The 20,006-nt window shown below is 42.7% G+C and overlaps 3 protein-coding genes across 9 annotated transcripts; all 3 read left to right on the top strand.

Annotated features, from left to right (window-relative positions):
• The first annotated feature begins 12,892 nt into the window (after window positions 1-12,892).
• On the top strand, window positions 12,893-13,894 carry LOC112898187. Its single transcript, XM_025966565.1, has 3 exons — window positions 12,893-13,401; window positions 13,464-13,633; window positions 13,740-13,894. Exons 1-3 carry the CDS (start codon window positions 12,893-12,895, stop codon window positions 13,892-13,894), a joined length of 834 nt encoding a protein of 277 aa, XP_025822350.1.
• Window positions 13,895-13,969: 75 nt separating this feature from the next.
• Window positions 13,970-14,365, top strand: LOC112898186. Its single transcript, XM_025966563.1, has one exon. It carries the CDS (start codon window positions 13,970-13,972, stop codon window positions 14,363-14,365), a length of 396 nt encoding a protein of 131 aa, XP_025822348.1.
• A 1,619-nt stretch (window positions 14,366-15,984) lies between these two features.
• Window positions 15,985-19,345, top strand: LOC112897704 (protein FAR1-RELATED SEQUENCE 3-like). 7 transcript variants are annotated; one of them, XM_025966089.1, is made up of 3 exons: window positions 15,985-16,507; window positions 16,640-16,711; window positions 16,819-17,623. In XM_025966089.1, the coding sequence occupies exons 1-3, from the start codon at window positions 16,259-16,261 to the stop codon at window positions 17,596-17,598; spliced, it is 1,101 nt and encodes a 366-aa protein (XP_025821874.1). In that variant the 5' UTR covers window positions 15,985-16,258; the 3' UTR covers window positions 17,599-17,623. The 7 variants fall into 7 exon arrangements, with proteins under 7 accessions (XP_025821874.1, XP_025821875.1, XP_025821876.1 ...); XM_025966090.1 differs by having other exon boundaries at window positions 16,611-16,711; window positions 16,806-17,623; XM_025966091.1 differs by having other exon boundaries at window positions 15,987-16,507; window positions 16,611-16,711.
• Window positions 19,346-20,006: the final 661 nt, after the last annotated feature.

Genomic DNA, 20,006 nt, shown 5'->3' with positions numbered 1-20,006 from the left:
CATGCCATTTATTTGCAGCCTTATCTTGAGCTGTATGTATCACCTTTTTTTTCAGTTCACGTATCTTGACTTGATTAATCTAGATCCGTGTTTTTATCTTATCTAAATTGCACTACCTATCACTCGCTTAAAAATCTTTTAAACCTTTCCGCCGCTTGAGCTCCCGAAGCCCACCTCTCGATTTTCCACCGTTCCGACATCGCACACTCTCTTCCTCTTTTTCCGCGGAGCCGCCCGTCCCTTCTCCTTTTCCACTAGCCCCGCCGTCCCGTTGCATCACCATCATGTCGTGGTTGGCCGCGTGCGCCTGCCCGGCCGCGATCGTTGGTGCCGCTCGTTGCGCTGCCTACTGCCTGCTCGAGCTGTAGCTCGCTCCTTGTGCGCACGCGCGGGCCAGCGCACGACCCACCGCTGCCCCCGTTGCTGGCTGTGCACGCGCGCTCGCATCACGCCGCCCGTGTCACGCCACGGCCGCTGCTACTCGCTGTGCCGCTACGTGCTTGCTGCCCGTGCACGCCAAGCCGGCGTGCGGCCCGCTGCTGCGCCGGCCCGTCTCCATCCTGTCCCCTCACCCTCGCAGCTTGCGCATTGTCCCCGAGCATCCCGGCCGCCATTAATGGCGAGGTTCCTGTACTGCCCGTGACCCTCCCATGCCGGCCATCTCCCCTCTTCCTCTCGGCCTATAAATCAGACCCCAAGCCGCCCCTCACTCCGCCCACACCGCCCCAGCACCTCCCCTCCTCTACCTCACGCTGCAGCTCACCGCCGCCGCTCACCATTGCCAGCCACCACCCATCTCCGTGGACAGCCCTCCGTAGACCGTCTTCGCATGAGGTGATGGCCGGAATCAGACCCCCTTGGCCTCCTCTCCGTTTTCCCCTCCTCCTCGGGCGTTGCCATGCACTAGGGGACCGGCGCCCATGGCCTGGCCGCCCGCCCCCCATTCTACCGTTCCCCTCCCCCTCCTGTTCTGTCTCGAGGAAGAAGAAAGGCAGACTTGTGCATAACTCCTTCCACTTTTTCTCCTTATGCAGTCCGCAACCCTCCACCTCCCTCTCCCAAATATTTAACCAGAGCTTCTTCTATCTCTTTATTTCATTACAAATAGGTCCTCATCCTTTTAAACTACTCCCTAAATGACCTTTAACTCATCATTTCATGCGACATTTTGTTCCGAATCAATTCCAAACTCCACCACGCATCAAATATTTTCTCCAAGTCTCAGGATCCACATCCGACAAATATAATAGTCTTCTCTATTTTTTTATCGAAGCTCTCTATTTCCCTCTCTTTTTTTAGCTCATAGGCGAACTTTGTTTTTATTGTGTGATTGTTTGTGTGTCGTAGCCGACGGTGTGATCGAGAAGGAGCAGGACCGCGAGCCGGAGCCCGAAGACCCGTACCTCGAGGAGGAGCTTCCGGAAATCTTTGAGGACGGCAAGTCCAATCCCATCTTTTGATGCATATTTATCCCAGTTTTATAAACACAACCTATTGGCCTGTTTTATAAAATGCATTGTTTCAAGACATGGTTGGATAGCCACCCTTTGATTGCTATGATGATTCCTTGATGACCTAGATTAATATCTATATAGGGTTTGCTCTGCTGGACGTTAACTACTGCTAGAGATGCTTAGGACCTTTTATTCCCTTTATTATATTTTAATCATGACCAGAACGCGCTTTACCGAAAATAAAGGTGTGAGTGTTATAAAAAGTAAAATAGGATTTCGGGAAAATAAAAGAAGGATATAATTTGATGAGATGGACGGTGTTTCCTGTGTGAAATGCCACGGGTGAGCTTGTACCTTTGTGGTTGAGTATGGTTGGGAGATGTTCGTCTTGTCAATGTAAGGATGAACTGAGGTGTCATCTTACCTAACCCACTTATCGTACAACCACTCGACCGTTGTGTGGGCAACGGCTTAGCATAAATCCCACTAGTTGTTCTGCTAGCCAAAAGGAGAGCTGGTGAGCAATGGGAGATCATGGGGAAGGAATACGATCTGTGTGAGTTATGTCCCGATTATGAATTTGTTGATAGGTCATTAAACCCATGGTTGCTTCCGTGTTGGCCAGTTAGATTCAGCTAAGGTGGGTAATGGCTTTGTTAGGATCCGCAGCGACACTAAGGTGTTCGTAGTGCGGTACCCTACTTGTGGGTAAAGTGTACAACCTCTGTAGAGTGTAAAAGGTATTCCAATAGCCGTGTCCACGGTATTGGACGAGTTACAGCATGGTCACTTTAATAGTCATTTTTGGATGCTTGGTTTTGTGGCGTGAGTTGTTTTGAAAGTGTCCGGTGGTTGTGCCGTGAGCTACTGTGGATGTGGAGTCTGGTAGCGTGAAAACTTGGATCCTTTGTGTAGGATCAAACCCACTTATTATTCGATCACTACAAAAATGTTTTGAGAGAACTCTTTTATTAAATGAACCCTTGCATGTATAAAACCTCGCTTTATCGCAAATGAACCCTAGCCTTGTCCTTGATATATCCTGTGCATGATTTTATTATTCCCCTCCGTGGGTGTGGTTGGACTTGTTGAGTACGTATGTACTCACTCTTGCCTAGTTTTATAGAGGAGGATTCGAACTTCGTTCCTGAAGACGTCGAGTAGGTCGCCGTCCTGCACCCAACCTTGCTTGTGGTTCAGGGTCTCCACAGGAAGCTTACCATGGCGCAAGACTCTAATGTTATCTTAAATTTCGTTGGCACTTTAGTTTGGCTTGTAGTTCTTATGTTGTCCCTCTTGATAGTGGCGCTTCAGTGCCCGCTACCTCGACGGTTTGTACGGTAATGAATCATCTGATGTAATAAATGTGTTATCAGCCTCCTGGGACTGATATTTGTATCATATTTAGTTATTTCTGATGAGGGGACGCTTCAGATCCCAACTTCTCTGTTTCTACCTTACCTATTGTAATTTAGTTAAGAATTGTTTTCCTCGGTGCGTTATATTGAAGCTCCAAGGCTTGCTCAACATTTTATTTAGGGCCTCTCTTTGGATTTCATTTTGAAAAACTAGGAACTTAAGTCCTAGAGTAGATTACATTCTTAGATGGTATAATAACATAACAAAAATAGTCATTTAATTTCATCATGCACGATAGTGCCCAAATGTCAAACTTGCACTATAAAGATCTTAAAATGTATATACTTTTCCAAATAATATTGTGAATATGTTATAATGTTTATCTAGTACGTGATATGTTTCTTAAGTAGCAACTTATATAACTCTTTATCAGGAGTTAGTGATATTTTAACATAGATTATTACTAATATTGGTACATGACACATCTATACTATAAAAGTTGAAAGAATTGAAACCTTTTCTCATTAAGATTAGACCCACCTTGCTCCTCATGAAGGTCTCACTTGACAGCCACTTGACAGCCCGAAGGTTTGACGAAAGAGGGTGTAGGCCTACGGAATTGATAGAAGGAAAATATTTCCACTAAAATCCTAATACTTCTTACACGAAGCACTTTCATCTACCCACCTCTTGTACCGACGTATTACTTTCCATTGTAACATGCCATCAATCAAACACCTGATTTTTGGAAGCAAATTGATCATTCGTAATAATTTACTTTCCATTGATACATGCAATCAAAGCGCCTTTTTTTGGAACTCGCCGCAATTTACTTTCTAAAGGTCCATGCAATCACGTACCTATTTTTATGGAAAGCAAATTGATTATCTTTATATTCCTAGGCTGCCTACCTCCCCTCGCGCCTGGCATTTTGGCAAGGATTGTTTCCTATCACATGCGCTGATTGCCTGCTTCCTATTCCTAAGCTGAATATATACCTTACCTCACGCCTCACGCGCTATCCCTAACCTCCATTTGGTGTTAGCAAGTAACGCCTCGCATGTTCCCTGCCCTGCAGCCGTCGCTAGCCTCGTCGGCGTCCTGCCACTTGCTACGCACCGACCCACCGTCCACACGTCCGTGAGCCATTCACCAGCAGCTCTCTGCCGTTGCATCTGCATCACCGCAAGGTTGATACATTAATGCGCTCTCTCTCTCTCTCTCTCTCTCTCTCTCTCTCTCTCTCTCTCCCTCCTTTTTTCCCTACTCACGTTCCTGAACCTGTCAATGCATTACTGTCACTCATGCAAAGCAATGAAACCTTTAATCTTTGTCTAACAATGAGAATGGATGTTAGAACCGTATGTTTCTTTGTACCAGACATGTACTGCTTCTCGTGATGAGGTTCTTTACTGGTCTTGATACAGATTCCTGGTTGACCTTTCCATCATATGCGTATTTTTGAATATGTGACATGCTAATCCTGCGCTGATTTGCTTCCCTCTCGCGTGACATGTTTTTGGCAGGGGGTGCCTTCCTAATCCTTCATCGTTTGCCTCCATTGTCGCTAGCTATCCGTCTCATCTCCACTCCCTGGTTGGAGCCGTCGCCAGCCTGCCCCTTGCCGTAGTGCATTAACCTTCCTTTTGTGCATTGGTTAACTTTCTTTTTTGCCCTTCGACATTTGCACGGCGATGTTCCTCCCTGACGCGCGCAGCCACGTTCCTCCCTGAGGTGATCTGCCGGCCAGACATCCTCAAGGGCAAAGCCCAAGCTCTGGCTGGCCAAACTCTCGGCGTTGAGGCAGTTTTTAGCTGCCGTCCAGCCGCCTGGACGTGGCTTCCTCCCTGTCGCAGTTTGGTGGCTTCCTCCTCGGCGATCCGGCGAACCTCGCGGCCGGATTTGGCGAGTGGTAAGACGGACGGACTGAATCCATCAACATACTCAGGTAATATGTCCTGGCTCCATTAATTGTTTGCCCTCTGGGTACCTGTTTCTGATGCTCACCAAAATACTTTTGTGAAGGTGGATGGCTGCCGGACGTGGCTTCCTCCTGTGCAAGGTCATAGCCCTCCCCCTCGGCGATCCGGCGAACCTCGCCGCCGGATTTGGCCAGTACTAAGACGGAAGGATTGAACCCATCAAAGTACTCAAGGTGATGTCCTAGCTCCGATCCCTTCTTTGGTCCAGTGTATCATTCTCATGTTTGCTCCATCCACTGTCCATCCCAGATACCTATTCCTGATGCTCACCAAAATACTTTTGTGAAGGTGCCAGTAATACATCGATTGCCTTGATTGTTTTTATATAGCCGCACCTTCAGTATTGTGGAGGATTTTTGAAGTAAGTATTATATTCTGGAAAGAAACGTGTTCATTTAATTTTCATTGCGCATATCATCCTGATATGATTTCAATGTATTGTAGGGTCACCTACAATGGATGGTCGTTCACCCCTCGGCGACATCACAAACACCAGCAACAGTTGGAAGCGACAGAATCATGAAGGGTCTAATATCCAAGATGACAATCATGGTTACTTCATTTGGAATTATTAGAATAATATACTAGTTTATTTAATTTTGTTGTATTTTATAGATAAAATAAATATCGTCTGTGGTTATAAATGTTACCACTGGAGGAGATCTTGATCAGAGGGAACCTAAATGCCACAAGGCAAGGGAGAAGTATGCAAGCTTGCCAACTTAAAAAAAGCAGAGCTTAATGCTAAGAGGAGGGAAAGCTACCATCGGAAGAAGGCCGAGAGAGCAGTTGCTATCATCAGTATAGGATCCCAGGTATATTGGTCTTTCAATACTCTCGCACATATGTCAGATTATGAAGCAGCTTACTTAAATGTTTTTTACCATAGCTGTGGCATCCTTGTTGAACCAAACAGGTACACACAATGCCGTTTTGGAAAATAATGACATTGTGAGCAATGGAACGGCAACGAACGATTTTGATGATATTTGGCTGCACCGCAACGATTCTTTTGGAAGGACACAGATGGAGGATATCAATACTCCATACACAGTATCTGGTATAATAGAACCTTGCCAGTATTTGACTTGTGTGTTTTCCTTTCACTAATATTTCTTATCAATACTCTGGCGCATGTTTTAGAATTGCCTCACGTAGAGCCGAGGGTCGAAAAAGCAAGAGAAAGGTCGAGCATATAGTACCATAAGATGACGGACGAGCAAAAGGCTGCGAGGAATGCCAAGAAATGAGAAAGCAGAAATATCAAAGGTTATAGGACTGGTGCCGGTTACTTTTCTTTATCCCATCATTATTATCGCGAAGATACATTGTATGTCTCAAGTGCTTTATATTTGCTTATCTTTTTGTGTGTGCAGATAGAACATATGTTATTTGCGTCACGCCATTTGGCACTGCCGCATCAGAAGTTGATGATCAGATCACTTCGGAAGAGCTTAAGAGGGAGAAGGACAAAATAAAATATCTTGAAATGACTGATACGGCAAGACATGAAAAGATATTGAAAGCTATTCAATGTCGCAAGCAAAAAAACATACAAAAATGTACTATATGAAAGCTTCTTTCTGTTCGTATGGAAAAAGGATAGTAAGCAAGTGTGTTCACTATAGATTATCACATTTGGACTACAATTTCAGGTGAAAATATAGATACACCTGGTACTGGGACCTTGCAGTCTGCATTAACACAACAACATTCAGGTCGACGAACCAGGTCGGACACTGTAAATGTGGAGACAGAAGATCAGTTTGACTCGGTTTTACGGGAACCAGATGATCCGATGCATGGAGTTGAAGATATGATTATTGCTTTAGCATATCTGTATTCTAATTTGACAATTAATCATCAGTGAGTTGATTTACTGTTTGTATTTAATACAAAATGATTTAGATCAAATGAACCTAGAAGACTATGGACTGGATGATATAGAAGATGATGAAGCACGTGTGTTTCATCACCGGGGTTAGTTGCTAATCCGATTGAACTGACTAACAATAATAACATTTTCTTGTCTTGAGAAATAAATAATTAATTCTTTTATTTCACTATACACGCAGATTTTCAGTATGACTATGCCGTAGATCCCGATATGTGACACCCTAGGTGTCAAATTGTACCATAATAGGTATGAAATGTAATGCATGTGTTGAAATGTATAAGGTTGGATGTATTTGTAGAAATAAGACCTTATGTGTAATTTTATGAAAATATAAGTCTTTTTGTGCAAGATGCATGAGTTACAAAAGTAATTTTCAAAAGTTACTAGGGGCCAAATTATAAGAATGCAAGTAATCATGACAGTTCTGAAAACTTGCATTTAGGCCCAAGTTATGTGTAAAATATTTAGCAAGGACAAAATTTTATAAAATTTAAAGTTAGTCCAAAGTTTTAAAATAAAGTTGCATACTTTGAGTTTTTGAATTTAAACCCTAAAGCAATATTGTAGAGCTTGAAAAGTTACACATTTTCTATTTTGGTCATTTCTCCATTAGAACCCTATAACAGTGGGAAATTTAGCTTTACTTTTAGGCCCTTGAAGTTTTTGTATTTTGCAATCAGGTCCTTGGCACCCTTCCACCCTTCTTCTTCCTCTGACCGTGCTCTGTTTTTCTATTTCCCTGCGCCGCTGCCGCAATTCCTCGGAGTCCCGGCCAGTCAGTGCCGCCCCCTTGCCCCCCCCTCACTCCTAGGCGCCGCCCTAGCCCTGCTCTCCACCCTAGCCCGCCCCCGTGGCCTCTCCTCGCGCCACCACGCGCACAGCACCGCCGCCCGCACTGCCGTGATCCTGCCGCCGTGGCGCCCGGCCATGCGCCGCTCCCCTCCCTTCCCTTCTCTATAAATAGCAGCCCCGGGACCTCCTGAAGCTGGTTCCCCACTCGCTAGCGTCTCTCCCTCGCCGCAGCTTGGCTCCCTGCGCCACCACACCGCCGCCAGTACTGCCTCCCGCCGGCGACCCCCTTCCCGTCCTCCCCAAGCCCGGCCAAGGCCTCAAAAGGGTGCGCCCGGATGCCCTCTTCCTCCCCACCCCCTTTCCCTTGCTAACTAATCATCCCATCGCCGGAATTGGAGTTGGAACCGAGCTCCTCCGGCCATCCATGGCAGAAGGGTCTATTTGTGAAGTTCCAATTCTTTCCGAGGGCCTGTATGAAAGTTTTCAATCCTTTCTTCCTTTTCAATGTGCTGAACTTTGAAAATTCCTAGGGAATCATAGAAAATTCAAAAAAAGGTAAAACCAGTTGGGCCTGAATCCTTATTTCAAACTCTATCACTTTTGTTTTATGACCATGCTATGAAAGTATGTGATTTATGCTGTGTTTAAATTAGAAGTAAATGAATGCTTGTTATTTCATGTGAGGGGTATTTTTGACTTGTAAATTCAATAGAAAATCGTAGGAAATTCCAAAAATTGCAAAACTAGTTTTTTTTTAAACTAGATTTTGAAATCTACAACTTCTATTAAGTGAGTTGGATATGAAACCAAATAGTTTTGAATCTATGTTGAATATAAGACATGGGAGTGTAATATCCTATCCATAGTTCCAATTTTGATCCTGCATGTTAACTTTATTGATTATGATTTTTGATATGCAATCTCCATAGATTAAGTATGAATTGATGTGGAATTTTCAAAACTAAGTTTGTTTTGTAATTTAAATTCTTTTAAGTTGATCAATTCAATTTGTTTTATAGTAGAATTAGCTAAGTCTTTTTCAGTAAAGCTTATTTAATTAGATCTTTTAGTCAAAATCTTTTAACTATGCATTAGAGCTGTGTTTAAATTTTCAAAACTTTGTAATTTTAATTATCCAAGCCTCACATTCAAATTTGAATTTAATTTTAAGTATTTTAATTCTTGTTTTCAATTAAATCAATGTTATAGTCATGAGTTGAATGTTTATGATTCAAAGCTTAGGTTCCTTTTTGTACCATGAGTTCTTGAGTGTTAGCCTTTTGGATTGCAACTTTACCGTGAATTAAGATGAAGGTGTATGCATCCATTGAACTCCATCTTGCATATCATGTAGACTCGACCACTCTCGCCGACGGAAATTACCAGCTAATCCCGGAACCAGAAGGAGGATGTTCTGAAGACCCTAAGAACTTCGTCAGGGAATTCTCTGAAGGCCCGAACCAAAGTTCGGACGTTAATAACTTGACTAACCCCAGCCCCACCAGTAAAGGCAAGCCCCGGACATAACCCACTATTTTACTTACACTGCAATCTATGTCTATTTATATATTTCTATGCATTAAGTTCTTAGGAATTGCTGAAACCCTAGTTGCATTCTCCTAGGAACCAATGTGATGAACACTAGCACTTGAGTCCGACTAGCTGCTATACTAATAGGGCCGGTAGAAGTCGGGTGATTTCCTGTCACTCGCGCGATATAGGAGTTGTAATGTTTACGTTCCTGTTATCACTATAAGGATGACGGACGGGAGTTTTGTGAGGTATCATAGTTGAGGTGATACCCCGTCTGTGTTGAGGAAATTGATAAGGCCGCAGTGTGTGGTAGCGGTGGTTAAGCATTTGAAAGTACTAGCCACATGCCGCGAAATATGGTAAGCGGTAAGCCTAGTAGCCAATCGGCCCGAGGAGTGGACATACCTCCCACCACATGTATTTGGTTCTTCTGGTTACTTGGTTCGACTGGGGAGTACGTGTTGCAAGGGCAACCAGGAGTACGGGTTTTGTAGTCGCGCTACAGACGTACGTCCTGCACACATTGGGTGTGCGTATGGTCCTGCAGTCGCTTGTGGTGGACCTGTCCACGAGTCGGAATGAAAGGCAAACGGTTGCTTCGGAACTATCGTTGGATGTTCCAAGCGTGTGAGTTAGGTTTACCTTGCAAGGTTGAAAATTCGATTCAGAATTGTCCGCTTCTCACGAAGATTGAGACTGCTTGATCCCTTTACCACATAGAGTAACAAGAGCAATATTATGGTTATCAAAGATGATGCTTGACCAAAGATTATACCATGCTTGTTTAGTTATAGGTGCTTATCTAGAATGGATAATCAACTAGAACCTGAAAGCTAAAAGTTGAAATTAAGGATCTACTCTTTATTGCTTTTCAGCTAAAATTAAACCCAGAGCCATTAAAAGCCTCCATAAGTCTAGTTATGGGCTAAGTATACCCAATCCCGGGTAAGCCTTGCTGAGTATTAGTATACTCAGCCTTGCTAGTTATGTGTTTTTCAGGTAATGCCTTTGAAGACCCTACTCTTCCCCTGTCTTGGCCCTGTGCTCTTCCAGAAGGTTGGTCCGCGGAGTGGGATCCATCCCCGGCCAACATTGGTGAAACCGAGTGATGTCGTGCCCGGGCTTAGCATGACATCCGTCTTGATGACATGTTGTAAATCATCGCGTATGTTTTCCGCTGCTAAAAACCATAACTTTAACAGTTTGTAAGGTTTTCTCTAAACTTGAAACTTCGCACTACTTTTAGAAACTCTTGTAATATAATTCCTTGTGATGTAAAATATGATGGTGACTGTATCTTTGGACTCACCTTCGTGTGAGGTAACCTTATTTGATCCTGTAATCGGTGGTTTATCGGGACGTTACCCGACAGGCCAAGGGATTATACCGTTTGAAGCACGTTAGAGCCCTTAGGAATGGGCTCACGTACTTGAGCCGGTATAATTCAGGTTGGTTCTGCCACACGATATTACCTTCAAAATATTCAGATCAATATGATGCAGTGTACAAGGATCTTCCAAAGAAACAGCAGACCCTGAAGAAGGCTAAAAATTGCGAATTCTGCAATGCAAAGAGGTTCCCAGGTGAAGGGCCCGCCTTCTGTTGCAGGAAAGGGAATGTTAACATATATATTCTAGAGTTACCGGCCCGACTACGCCGATTATTCGCGAGTCAGACTGAGAAGGATACAAAGTATTTTTGGAAACACATTCGGTATTTTAACTTGCATTTTTCCTTCACAAGCTTTGGAGTTTCCATTGACCATCATCTTGCGTCGGCATGAGGTACTGGTGTGTATTGTTTTAAGCACATGGTTAGATATATCATAGGTTGGATCAGATTGTGCCTGGTGGGAGAGGGCCTTGCCATATACAGCTATACTTTTATAACACTGATGAGACAATTGCACATAGGGTGAAAAAGTCTCCTAAGCTTGATACTACACTGATCCGATTGATTTTGGGAATTGTACAAAACAATCCATATGTGCTTTTATTCAGGAATCTCGATTCTGTTTCTAATATTGCAGAGTATAACATTGAACTTAATACCAGTATATCTGTTGATCAGAGAAGATATAACGCACCTGAGATGGATCGGGTCGCTGCTATATGGGTGGACGGTAATGACCCTCCACAGAGGTTTTCTTGTAGCATAATAATTTACGGCAGTGAGGATAGACCTCACTATGTCAGGGCGTACCATGGTTGCTACGACCCATTAGCCTACCCTTTATTTTTCCCCGGTGGTGAGACCGGATGGGAGGATAAAAAGATCAAGTATCAGGTTCCACCTCCTTCTAAGCCGAAAAGAAAGTATACGAAGCGTAAGAAGCAAGGTTTGTATCAAGTTGTTTATTATTTTATAATAATTACATGCTGATGTTTGAACAGTATACTGATTCATATAATATTATATTTACAGGTGATCTTGATGATGGTGATGAATTAGGTGCAGTTCAGGTGCAGCCTGTTAAGAAGGCAAAAGTGCGACATCCGGTTTATTACGATTTTAACGGGGAAGACCATGAAATGGATGAGCAAAGTGAGAACGAGGATGATCCTGATGATGAGCTTGACAATATAGGTATGAATGCATTGTCCATTTATTTTAGATTATATATTCTATATATTATTATATGGTAGTATTAAAGAGTATTATATGGTTTAAAGATACACTCTATCTCTTAATTACAGCTGGTGAAGGATCCCGGCGTCACGTTAGTGCTAGAGAGTACTACTGCTTCAAGCTACAGATTCGGGATGGTCAATTCAATGTCTTCTTTCATGCCGGTCGGCTCTTCCAACAATTTGTAGTTGATATGTATGTTAAGGTTGAGTCAATGCATCTAGATTGGTACGCGAAGCCTACACATCAGGCTATAATTTGTGTAGATCTATATCAGGTGAGCTCGATTTAACTAAGAATCATCAAGTTTGTGTTTCACTGTAATCCCAGCAATTAGCATCTAAGAATGTTCAATTTTGCTGTGTTCAGGGTCTTCTGGACACGCTCCCGCGGGAGAGGCTGATGCTTCCAAGGCTGGCCTTAGGCTTTTTTTGAGTAAGGATTTTCCCGGCAATGATCGTGATGTGCAGGCTAGGTTCACAGATGCCATGACACTGGTTACATGGTATGGGAAGCCAGATTTCTTCGTAACAATGACATGCAATCCATACTGGAATGAGATAGTTGCAGAACTACTACCAGGACAGACTCCCCAAGATCGTCCTGATGTTGTTGCAAGGGTGTATCATGCAAAGTCACTGGGTCTGCATGATTTTTTGATTAAAAAGGGTCATCTTGGCAAGGTTGCTGCATAGGCGCATGTGATAGAGTTTCAGAAGAGGGGTCTGCCACACGAACACTTTCCGTTGGTTATGGAACCTGGGAGTAAGTTAAAGACTCCTGATGATTATGATAAATATATTTTAGTAGAACTTCCAGACAAGAAAAAGTATCCTGAGTTGCATAAGTTTGTTTGCAAACATATGATGCATGCTCCATGCAGAATTCTAAACGAGGAATGTCCATGCATGGTGGATGGGGAATGTCACTTCCATTATCCTCGCCAGTTCAGTGAAACCACGCAGCAGGGAAAGGACTCTTATCCAATATACAGAAGGCGAGATGATGGGCAGAAGATGAAGGTACAAAATGAATGGCTGGATAACTGATGGGCGGTTCCTTATAATCTAGTCCTGTTGATGAGATATAACTACCACATAAATGTTGAGATCTGTTGCAATACCATGTCAGTTAAATATCTCTACAAATATATATACAAAGGCCATGATCAAGCATCTTACTCACTTGAGCCTAAGGAGAATGGGAAGAAGGTAATCAATGAGATAAAACATTACAGAGATTCGAGGATGATAACTGCTATAGAGGCTGTGTACAGACTATATGCATTTAAGTTGTATACTATGTCTCCACCAGTACTGCAGATGCAGGTGCACCTTGAGAGTATGCACATGGTTGCATATAAGTCTACTAACAACCTGAATAATGTTGTGCAGTCTGAAAAATCACAGAGGTCCATGCTTATAGAGTATTTCTTGTTGAACAGAACAAACCCTGCAGCTTACAAGTATCTGTATAGGGAGTTTCCTGAGCAGTTCACTTGGAACAAGTCAAAAAAGGTTTGGAAGCCTAGAAAAGCTAAAAGGATTCAGATTGGCAGGTTGGTTTATGCAAATCCAGCTGAAGATGAGAGGTACTATCTTCGGATCATGTTGAACCATGTTAGGGGTGCAACCTCATACGAGAATCTAAGAACATGGCATGGTGTCACGTATGAGACATTTAGGCAGGCATGTGAGGTTATGGGACTTGTTGAATCAGACAAGTCACTTGATGACTGCCTTACGGAGTCGGCTACGTTCGGGATGCCTTGTTCGCTTGACTTTTTGCCACTATAATGGTTTTTTGTGACTGTGCTAGTATCCCGCGTCTTTGGGATAATCATCTTGATTTAATGTCTGAGGATTTTCGCTGTACATGTGACAATAGCTCGAGAATTGAACAGATGGTGCTTAGAGATATATCTTATCATTTGACAGCTATGGGCAAAGATATTAGGCACTACGGTCTTCCAGAACTACATGAGACTGGTGCGTAATCTTTAAAATGCTTTAGTTTTACGTATATTTGCTTCGAGTACCATTTACATTTAATTTGAGCTATTATCCCATCTTGCCGTATTTATATGCTTGATAGAGGAAGAGCGATCGAGGGATCATTATAGAGAGCTTACGGAGGAACTGAACCTTGGATTTGATGAGGATCATCTAAAAATTGTTGATATGCTTAATGCAGAACAAATGGCTGGTTATGACGAAATACTTGATCACGTGTTGAAGAACAAAGGATAGGTGTTCTTTGTAGATGGTCCAGGCGGCACCAGTAAAACGTATCTCTACAAGGCTTTGATTGCTAAGATGCAGTCGATGGATCTTATTGCTGTTGCTACTACTACATCTGGTATAGCTGCTTCCATTATGCCTGGTGGGCGCACCGCACATTCTAGGTCCAAAATTCCAATGAAGCTGAGTGACAATACTATGTGTAGCTTTACAAAGCAAAGTGGCACAACGGAGTTGCATAGAAGGGCATCTATGATAATATGGGATGAGGTTGCAATGACTAAGAGGCAGGCAATTGAGGCTCTTGACAGGTCGTTGCGGGATATAATAGGCTGTGAGAAGCCGTTTGAAGGGAAGATTATGTTGTTACTGTCACAGGTTCTTCCTGTGGTGCCCCGTGGTATGAGAGCCAAGATCACAGATGCAACCTTACTGAGGTCATACATATGGGAAAGTGTTCGGCGGATCAGGTTGGAGTAGAACATGCGAGCTCAGGCTGATACATGGTTTGCAGATTACCTGTTAAGGATTGGTAACACGACGGAGGAAGTATTTGATGGTGACTACGTGCAGCTGCCAAATGACATTTTGATTTAGAACCCTCCGGAGGATGATTCCATTGACATTCTTATTGATCGTGTGTTCTCGGATCTTGTTGCTAATTGCACTTCTGTAACTTATATGCACGAGCGTGCGATACTCTCCACCAGGAATGAACATGTTGATGCGGTGAATGCACTTATGATTGATAGATTTTTAGGGAAGCATAAGGTTTTCTATAGCTTTGACTCTGTCGATGATGACTCGCGTAACAATTATCCTCTTGATTTCTCAATTCGATTACTCCTAATGGGCTGCCCCCTCATGAGTTGAAGGTTAAGAAGAATTGTCCTGTTATATTGCTTCATAATCTCGATCCTCATAATGGCCTATGCAATGGTACTCGGCTGGTGGTACGGGATTTCAGAATAATACAATTGATGCTGAGATTGTTAAGGGCAGCATGCAGGTAAGAGGGTGTTCATTCCGAGGATTCCATATCTCCTTCCGAAAACCTCACTCTCCCGTTCAAGTTTAAGAGGAAGCAGTTCCTCATCCAGTTGAGTTTTGCTATGACAATTAACAAAGCGCAGGGTTAGACCATACCTAATGCAGTTATTTACCTCCCTGAGCCTGTGTTTTCACACGGACAACTGTATGTGGTGCTGTCCTGAGGTGTTTCTTGTGAGAGTACGTGGGTTCTTGCAAAGAGAAACATGAACATCGACCCTACTGGAAAGAGTACAAAGAATATTGTATACAGAGATGTCTTGGAATCCTAAGGTGTGTTTATGCTTCAGCTTTATATAATCGTGATGTGTAATAATATGCATTTATGGACTCACATAGTCATGTGCTTTCGTGCTCCTTCTAATCACATATGTTGTTCCTGCATGTCACGGGCTTGAAGATTGTGAGTGTTAATGGCTTCTTGGAATGTTTTTAGATGCTAGAATTCGTGATGATTGAATAAATCTATGGTGTATACGACTAACCATACTTTGTGTGCCTTGATCTTGATATGCGACGGGTCCATCATTGGATTAGTCCTATATATATATTATTTTCTAAAATTTTATTGTGTATGAATAAGATTTTTTATAAATATAAGGTGCATTTGTTATTTCTTTTACTCAGCTGTATCCTATGAGGTTTCCAACAAAAGCTGAAAAAAACTTTAAACACGTGCCTTTGGTACGTGCATCTCCACTAGTTAAAGAAACATCTTTCATGAATTCTAAACCATATAAATCAATACTCATGTATACACGGTCTGCATTTTGAGTTTGTTTTCCATATATTAGTAATTGCAGAGTTTTATAATCTAGGAGTATATTTATGGGCTACTCTGAGTTATTTTGATATATTAGCAAATGTGGATAAATTAATGATGTACAAGTTTAGCTGTTATTTTGGCATGGCGTGCTATTAGATATGATGCAGAAATAGGGTCATTTACCACTGTAGGCTACTTCAAGTCTTGTTGGTTCACGAATAGCAGAGGTTGGTACGGTACTTCAAACAATGATTAGGGTGCTACTTTGAGTCCATTGTAAAATAGGAAACAACCAGATTTTGCTTAATTGTTATATCAAATGGAGCTGCTAGCGCCCGGACATCCGATTCATGCGCTAGCGTCGGACGGTACCATCAGAGCAGCGCTAGCAACAAAAATTCACGCCGCAACATTCTCCGATGTTGCAAGCAACATGTCCGATTTCCCCAAAATCATTTTTTTCATGTTGTGCTCCCCTAGGCGTAGGAGCTCAAGCGCGAGCCCAGGACGGACTTCTCCTCCCCCGTGCCATGATTTGAAGCCAAATCCCTTGCAACATGTCGCATCTACTCCAAGCAATCGACTTTCCCCCACCAGATCAACCATACGCTCGCCATCCCCCACCAATTGTTGCAAGAAAACCTACAGATCCACCCATGCCGATGGTGTCCGCCCACTCTAGAGATTCAAGCAACGTCCATGGCGAATTGAAGTCCACATCGATGTTTCAGTTCCGCCATGCTGAAGGAGCTCCACGGGGGACGGCGGTTGCGACCCTCAATGCAACATCTGCCGACGACCCGCAGGTTAGATCTGCCCTGCCGCCTTGATTAGAACCACCCATGATCTGCCCTGCAGTTTCTGATGTTTCAAGAATCTACTGATGAATTTTGGCACATTTATTGGTAGTTCATTTGATCCTTTTGCTGGAACCCTAGGCTGCAACAAGTTCGAGCAATTACAATGCAAGCTATCATGCTGTTGTGAGGGCTTGTGGATCCATGGACGAAGTGAGTATAGATTGCACACATTTTTTGTGCAATATGAATTATTTATGCCTTGCTTATTGGTGTTTCAAAAAGTATTCTAAAAGACTAATTGCAGCATGACTGTGCAGGGGCTTGATATTGCTCAAAGTATTTCATCAAACGCTAGTGATTGTGTTGAAGTTGAGATTGCTTCAGATGAGCATGTGTACCATGAAGATGAAGATGTGGTATGTTCTCAACCTATGGTACCATATGTTGGGATGGAATTTGACACAATAGAGGAAGCAAGGAGGGTGTACAATGAATATGCTTACAAGCTGGGTTTTAGCATCAGTGTTGCATCACAGAGAACAAGCCATGTGACCAAGGAAGTGATTAGAAAGGAATTTGAATGTTCTCATGCAAGGAAGCCAAACGAAGAGGGTGGAGTCAGCACCTCATCTAGCACACAGACAGCACCTCAGCTAGCACATGATCTCGAAACACAAAGGGCGTCGAAGAAAAAAAGTGCATCAGCCGTATTGACCACTGCATCGAGGAAGCGCAAGACTATCAAGAAGTATGATTGCAAGGCCCACATGGCTGCTGGGCTGCGTGATGGAAAATGGAAAGTCATTGTCATGCAACCAGAACATACTCATCCATTGGTGAAAAAACTTGTGAGGAGAAAACTGCTAAGGTCACATCGAAGCATTTCCTGGGCTGATTATGAGCTGTTGAAAACACTACACCATAGGAACATCAGCACCACACAAATCATGGGCATCCTTGCTGACTTTCATGGTGGAGTAGGCAATCTTACATTTAGCACCACGGATGTTTCGAACATGAGGACACACCTGCAAGTGTGGGCTGAATTTCAAGGATATGGTTGCAACATTGGAGTATTTTCAGAAGTTGCAAGCTGAGAGTCCATCCTTTTTTTTATGCAGTCATGATTGACAGTGGTAATGCTGTGAGGGGTTTGTTCTGGGTTGATGGATGGACATGGGAACTGTACAAGACCTTCAGGGATTGCATATTCTTTGACACAACTTTCTGTACTAACAAATATGACATGCCATTTGCCCCGATTGTTGGGATAAATAATCACTTGCAAAGCATACTACTTGGATGTGCCTTGCTTCCGGATGAATCTACTGAAACATTTGTGTGGGTCTTGCAAGCACTAAAGGAGGCCATGGGTGGGCTGGAACCAACCAACATAATGACAGATCAAGATAAGGCAATGAAAGTTGCAATAGAACAAGTGTTCCCTAATGCAACACACAGATGTTGCAAATGGCATGTGCTAAGCAAGGCAACAAAAAAGTTTGCTTGGTTGATAAGCAATGAAAAAGACTTTGCCAAGGAGTCTGACTACTGTGTTAATCATACTGAAACAATAGATGAATTCGAGATGTTACGGCAGAAGCTAGAAGACAAATATAGCTTGCAAGAGAATGAGTTCTTCCAAAGTATCTCTTCAACAAGGAAAATGTGGGCGCCTGCATACTTCAGAACTTACTTCTTCCCTTTTACTGACACAACGGGCAGGTCGGAATGTATGAACTCATTATTCAAGAAAGTGGTGCACCCACAGGATTCAGTGTTGCAGTTTTTCACCCAATATGAATACATCATGGATACTAGAGCTGAGAGGGAAAATGTGGAAGCCTGCAAATGGGAAATTTCATATCCACCGCTCTGGGCAAGTTATGACTTTGAAAAACAAGCAGCAAACTTCTACACTCGTAATGTGTTCTCTAAATTTCAGGAGCTGCTTCATGATTCCAGAAAATTCAGGATGGTCGACATTGCTGAAGATGATGAGAGTTTGTCAATTCGGATAGTACACCCAAACTCTAGCAGAGTCCGTATCGTGTCAGTTAGTAATGATGCAACATCTTATTTGTGCTCCTGCAACATGTTTGCCCGAGATGGTCTCCTATGTCCTCATATTCTGAAAGTTTTTACCAACCGAGATGTCCAAGAAATTCCAGATAAATACTTGCATAGAAGATGGTCAAAAGAGGCAACAACAAAGATTCCAGAACATCTCTCAGGTCCTGAACCATCCTTTGGAGTTCCAGGTACAAACAAGCTAAAGTACAATGCATTGTGTAGGAAAATGACAGGACTAGCAGCGGAGGCATGTTCAGGACCTGAAAAGTACACAGTTGCTTCTTCTGGGATTGATCATTTGTAGAGCTTGTAAAGGCAGCGGGGAAATACAACAAATGCGCAGCAAAATGAAGCACCAGTTGTTGAGATAGACAATATGTTGGGGGGACGAGGTTCAACTCAAGCTGGAATGGTGAAGAACCCGCCAAGGGTAAGCCGTTAGGGGCGTCCAAGGGACAAAGTGGATAGGAAAAATTCAATCATGCTGCAAGCAACGGAGAAGGCTATGAAAAAGAAGGGTACAACAAAGAAGAACGCAAAAGTTCCACCATGTTCATATTGCCATGAAGAAGGTCACGGTGTTCAAACATGCAAGTACATGGCCACAGCAGATCAAATACTCAGGGAGCTTAAGCAAATAGAGCTGAAGTTGTAGTCTTTATCAAATGTTTCATCATACGTATTGCAACAAATAGTTTAGTCTTTTGCAACAATATATATTTTTGTCAATGAAACATTAGTATAAATATTACAATATCTTTGTTCAACCAATGAAATTTGGTTTCCTGCAACATTGGTTTGGAATCAAATTTGTAATTAGGTTTTGACATGCAACATTTTAGAATATGTAATGCAACAGAAAATGTTTACGGGAGCGTATGGCTTTGTGAATTAAAACCTAGCACCATTGACACGATGTAATGTATTGCAACATTTGCGGGGCTCTGCTGCAATAACTACATAGAACTAGTGCAACATTTTTGAAATTGTGTTGGAGATTGCAACACTTTTGAAAGGATATGTCAACATAATATTGCATCGTACGAAACAGGCCTAAAAATGGACCGCAAAGAAAGTTGGGACTGAGATAAAAAAACCATATAAAGGATTATAACATCTAAATACAATATCAGTAACATGTTGAAGCTGCTGTTAACATATCCAAACACATAACATGCAAAACATGGTTCAGTAAGAAATGCTACTATTTTTACACGGGGGTTACATGCCATATGCTACTGACTACCCAACATCTACTTGCTACCTAGTCTACTGTACTATGATCTGGCATTTAATCTTGGACGCAATGCTTTTCAAACAATTCAGATGTGATGATTTCATTCATCGGGGACAACAACAATCTCCTGTGGCGAACTTCCGGTAGTCACCGATCATGCTCTGCAAAAGAGAATGGAAAAGGTCAAAAAAATAA

Source organism: Panicum hallii, chromosome 6 (genome assembly GCF_002211085.1).
Source record: "Panicum hallii strain FIL2 chromosome 6, PHallii_v3.1, whole genome shotgun sequence".
NCBI classification, from domain to species: Eukaryota; Viridiplantae; Streptophyta; class Magnoliopsida; order Poales; family Poaceae; genus Panicum; species Panicum hallii.
Note: the sequence above shows the minus strand (reverse complement) of the source record. Positions and strands in the feature narration are given on the sequence as shown.

Bases quoted from the DNA above. Each gene is read 5' to 3' on its own strand.
- LOC112898187 (XM_025966565.1), top strand. From the start codon at position 12,893: ATGATAACTGCTATAGAGGCTGTGTACAGACTATATGCATTTAAGTTG. The intron at 13,402-13,463 runs GTTCGGGATGCC...TGACTGTGCTAG, and splicing joins TGCCTTACGGAGTCGGCTAC to TATCCCGCGTCTTTGGGATA. The intron at 13,634-13,739 runs GTGCGTAATCTT...TATGCTTGATAG, and splicing joins TCCAGAACTACATGAGACTG to AGGAAGAGCGATCGAGGGAT.
- LOC112897704 (XM_025966088.1), top strand. From the start codon at position 17,625: ATGATTGACAGTGGTAATGCTGTGAGGGGTTTGTTCTGGGTTGATGGA.
- LOC112898186 (XM_025966563.1), top strand. From the start codon at position 13,970: ATGGATCTTATTGCTGTTGCTACTACTACATCTGGTATAGCTGCTTCC.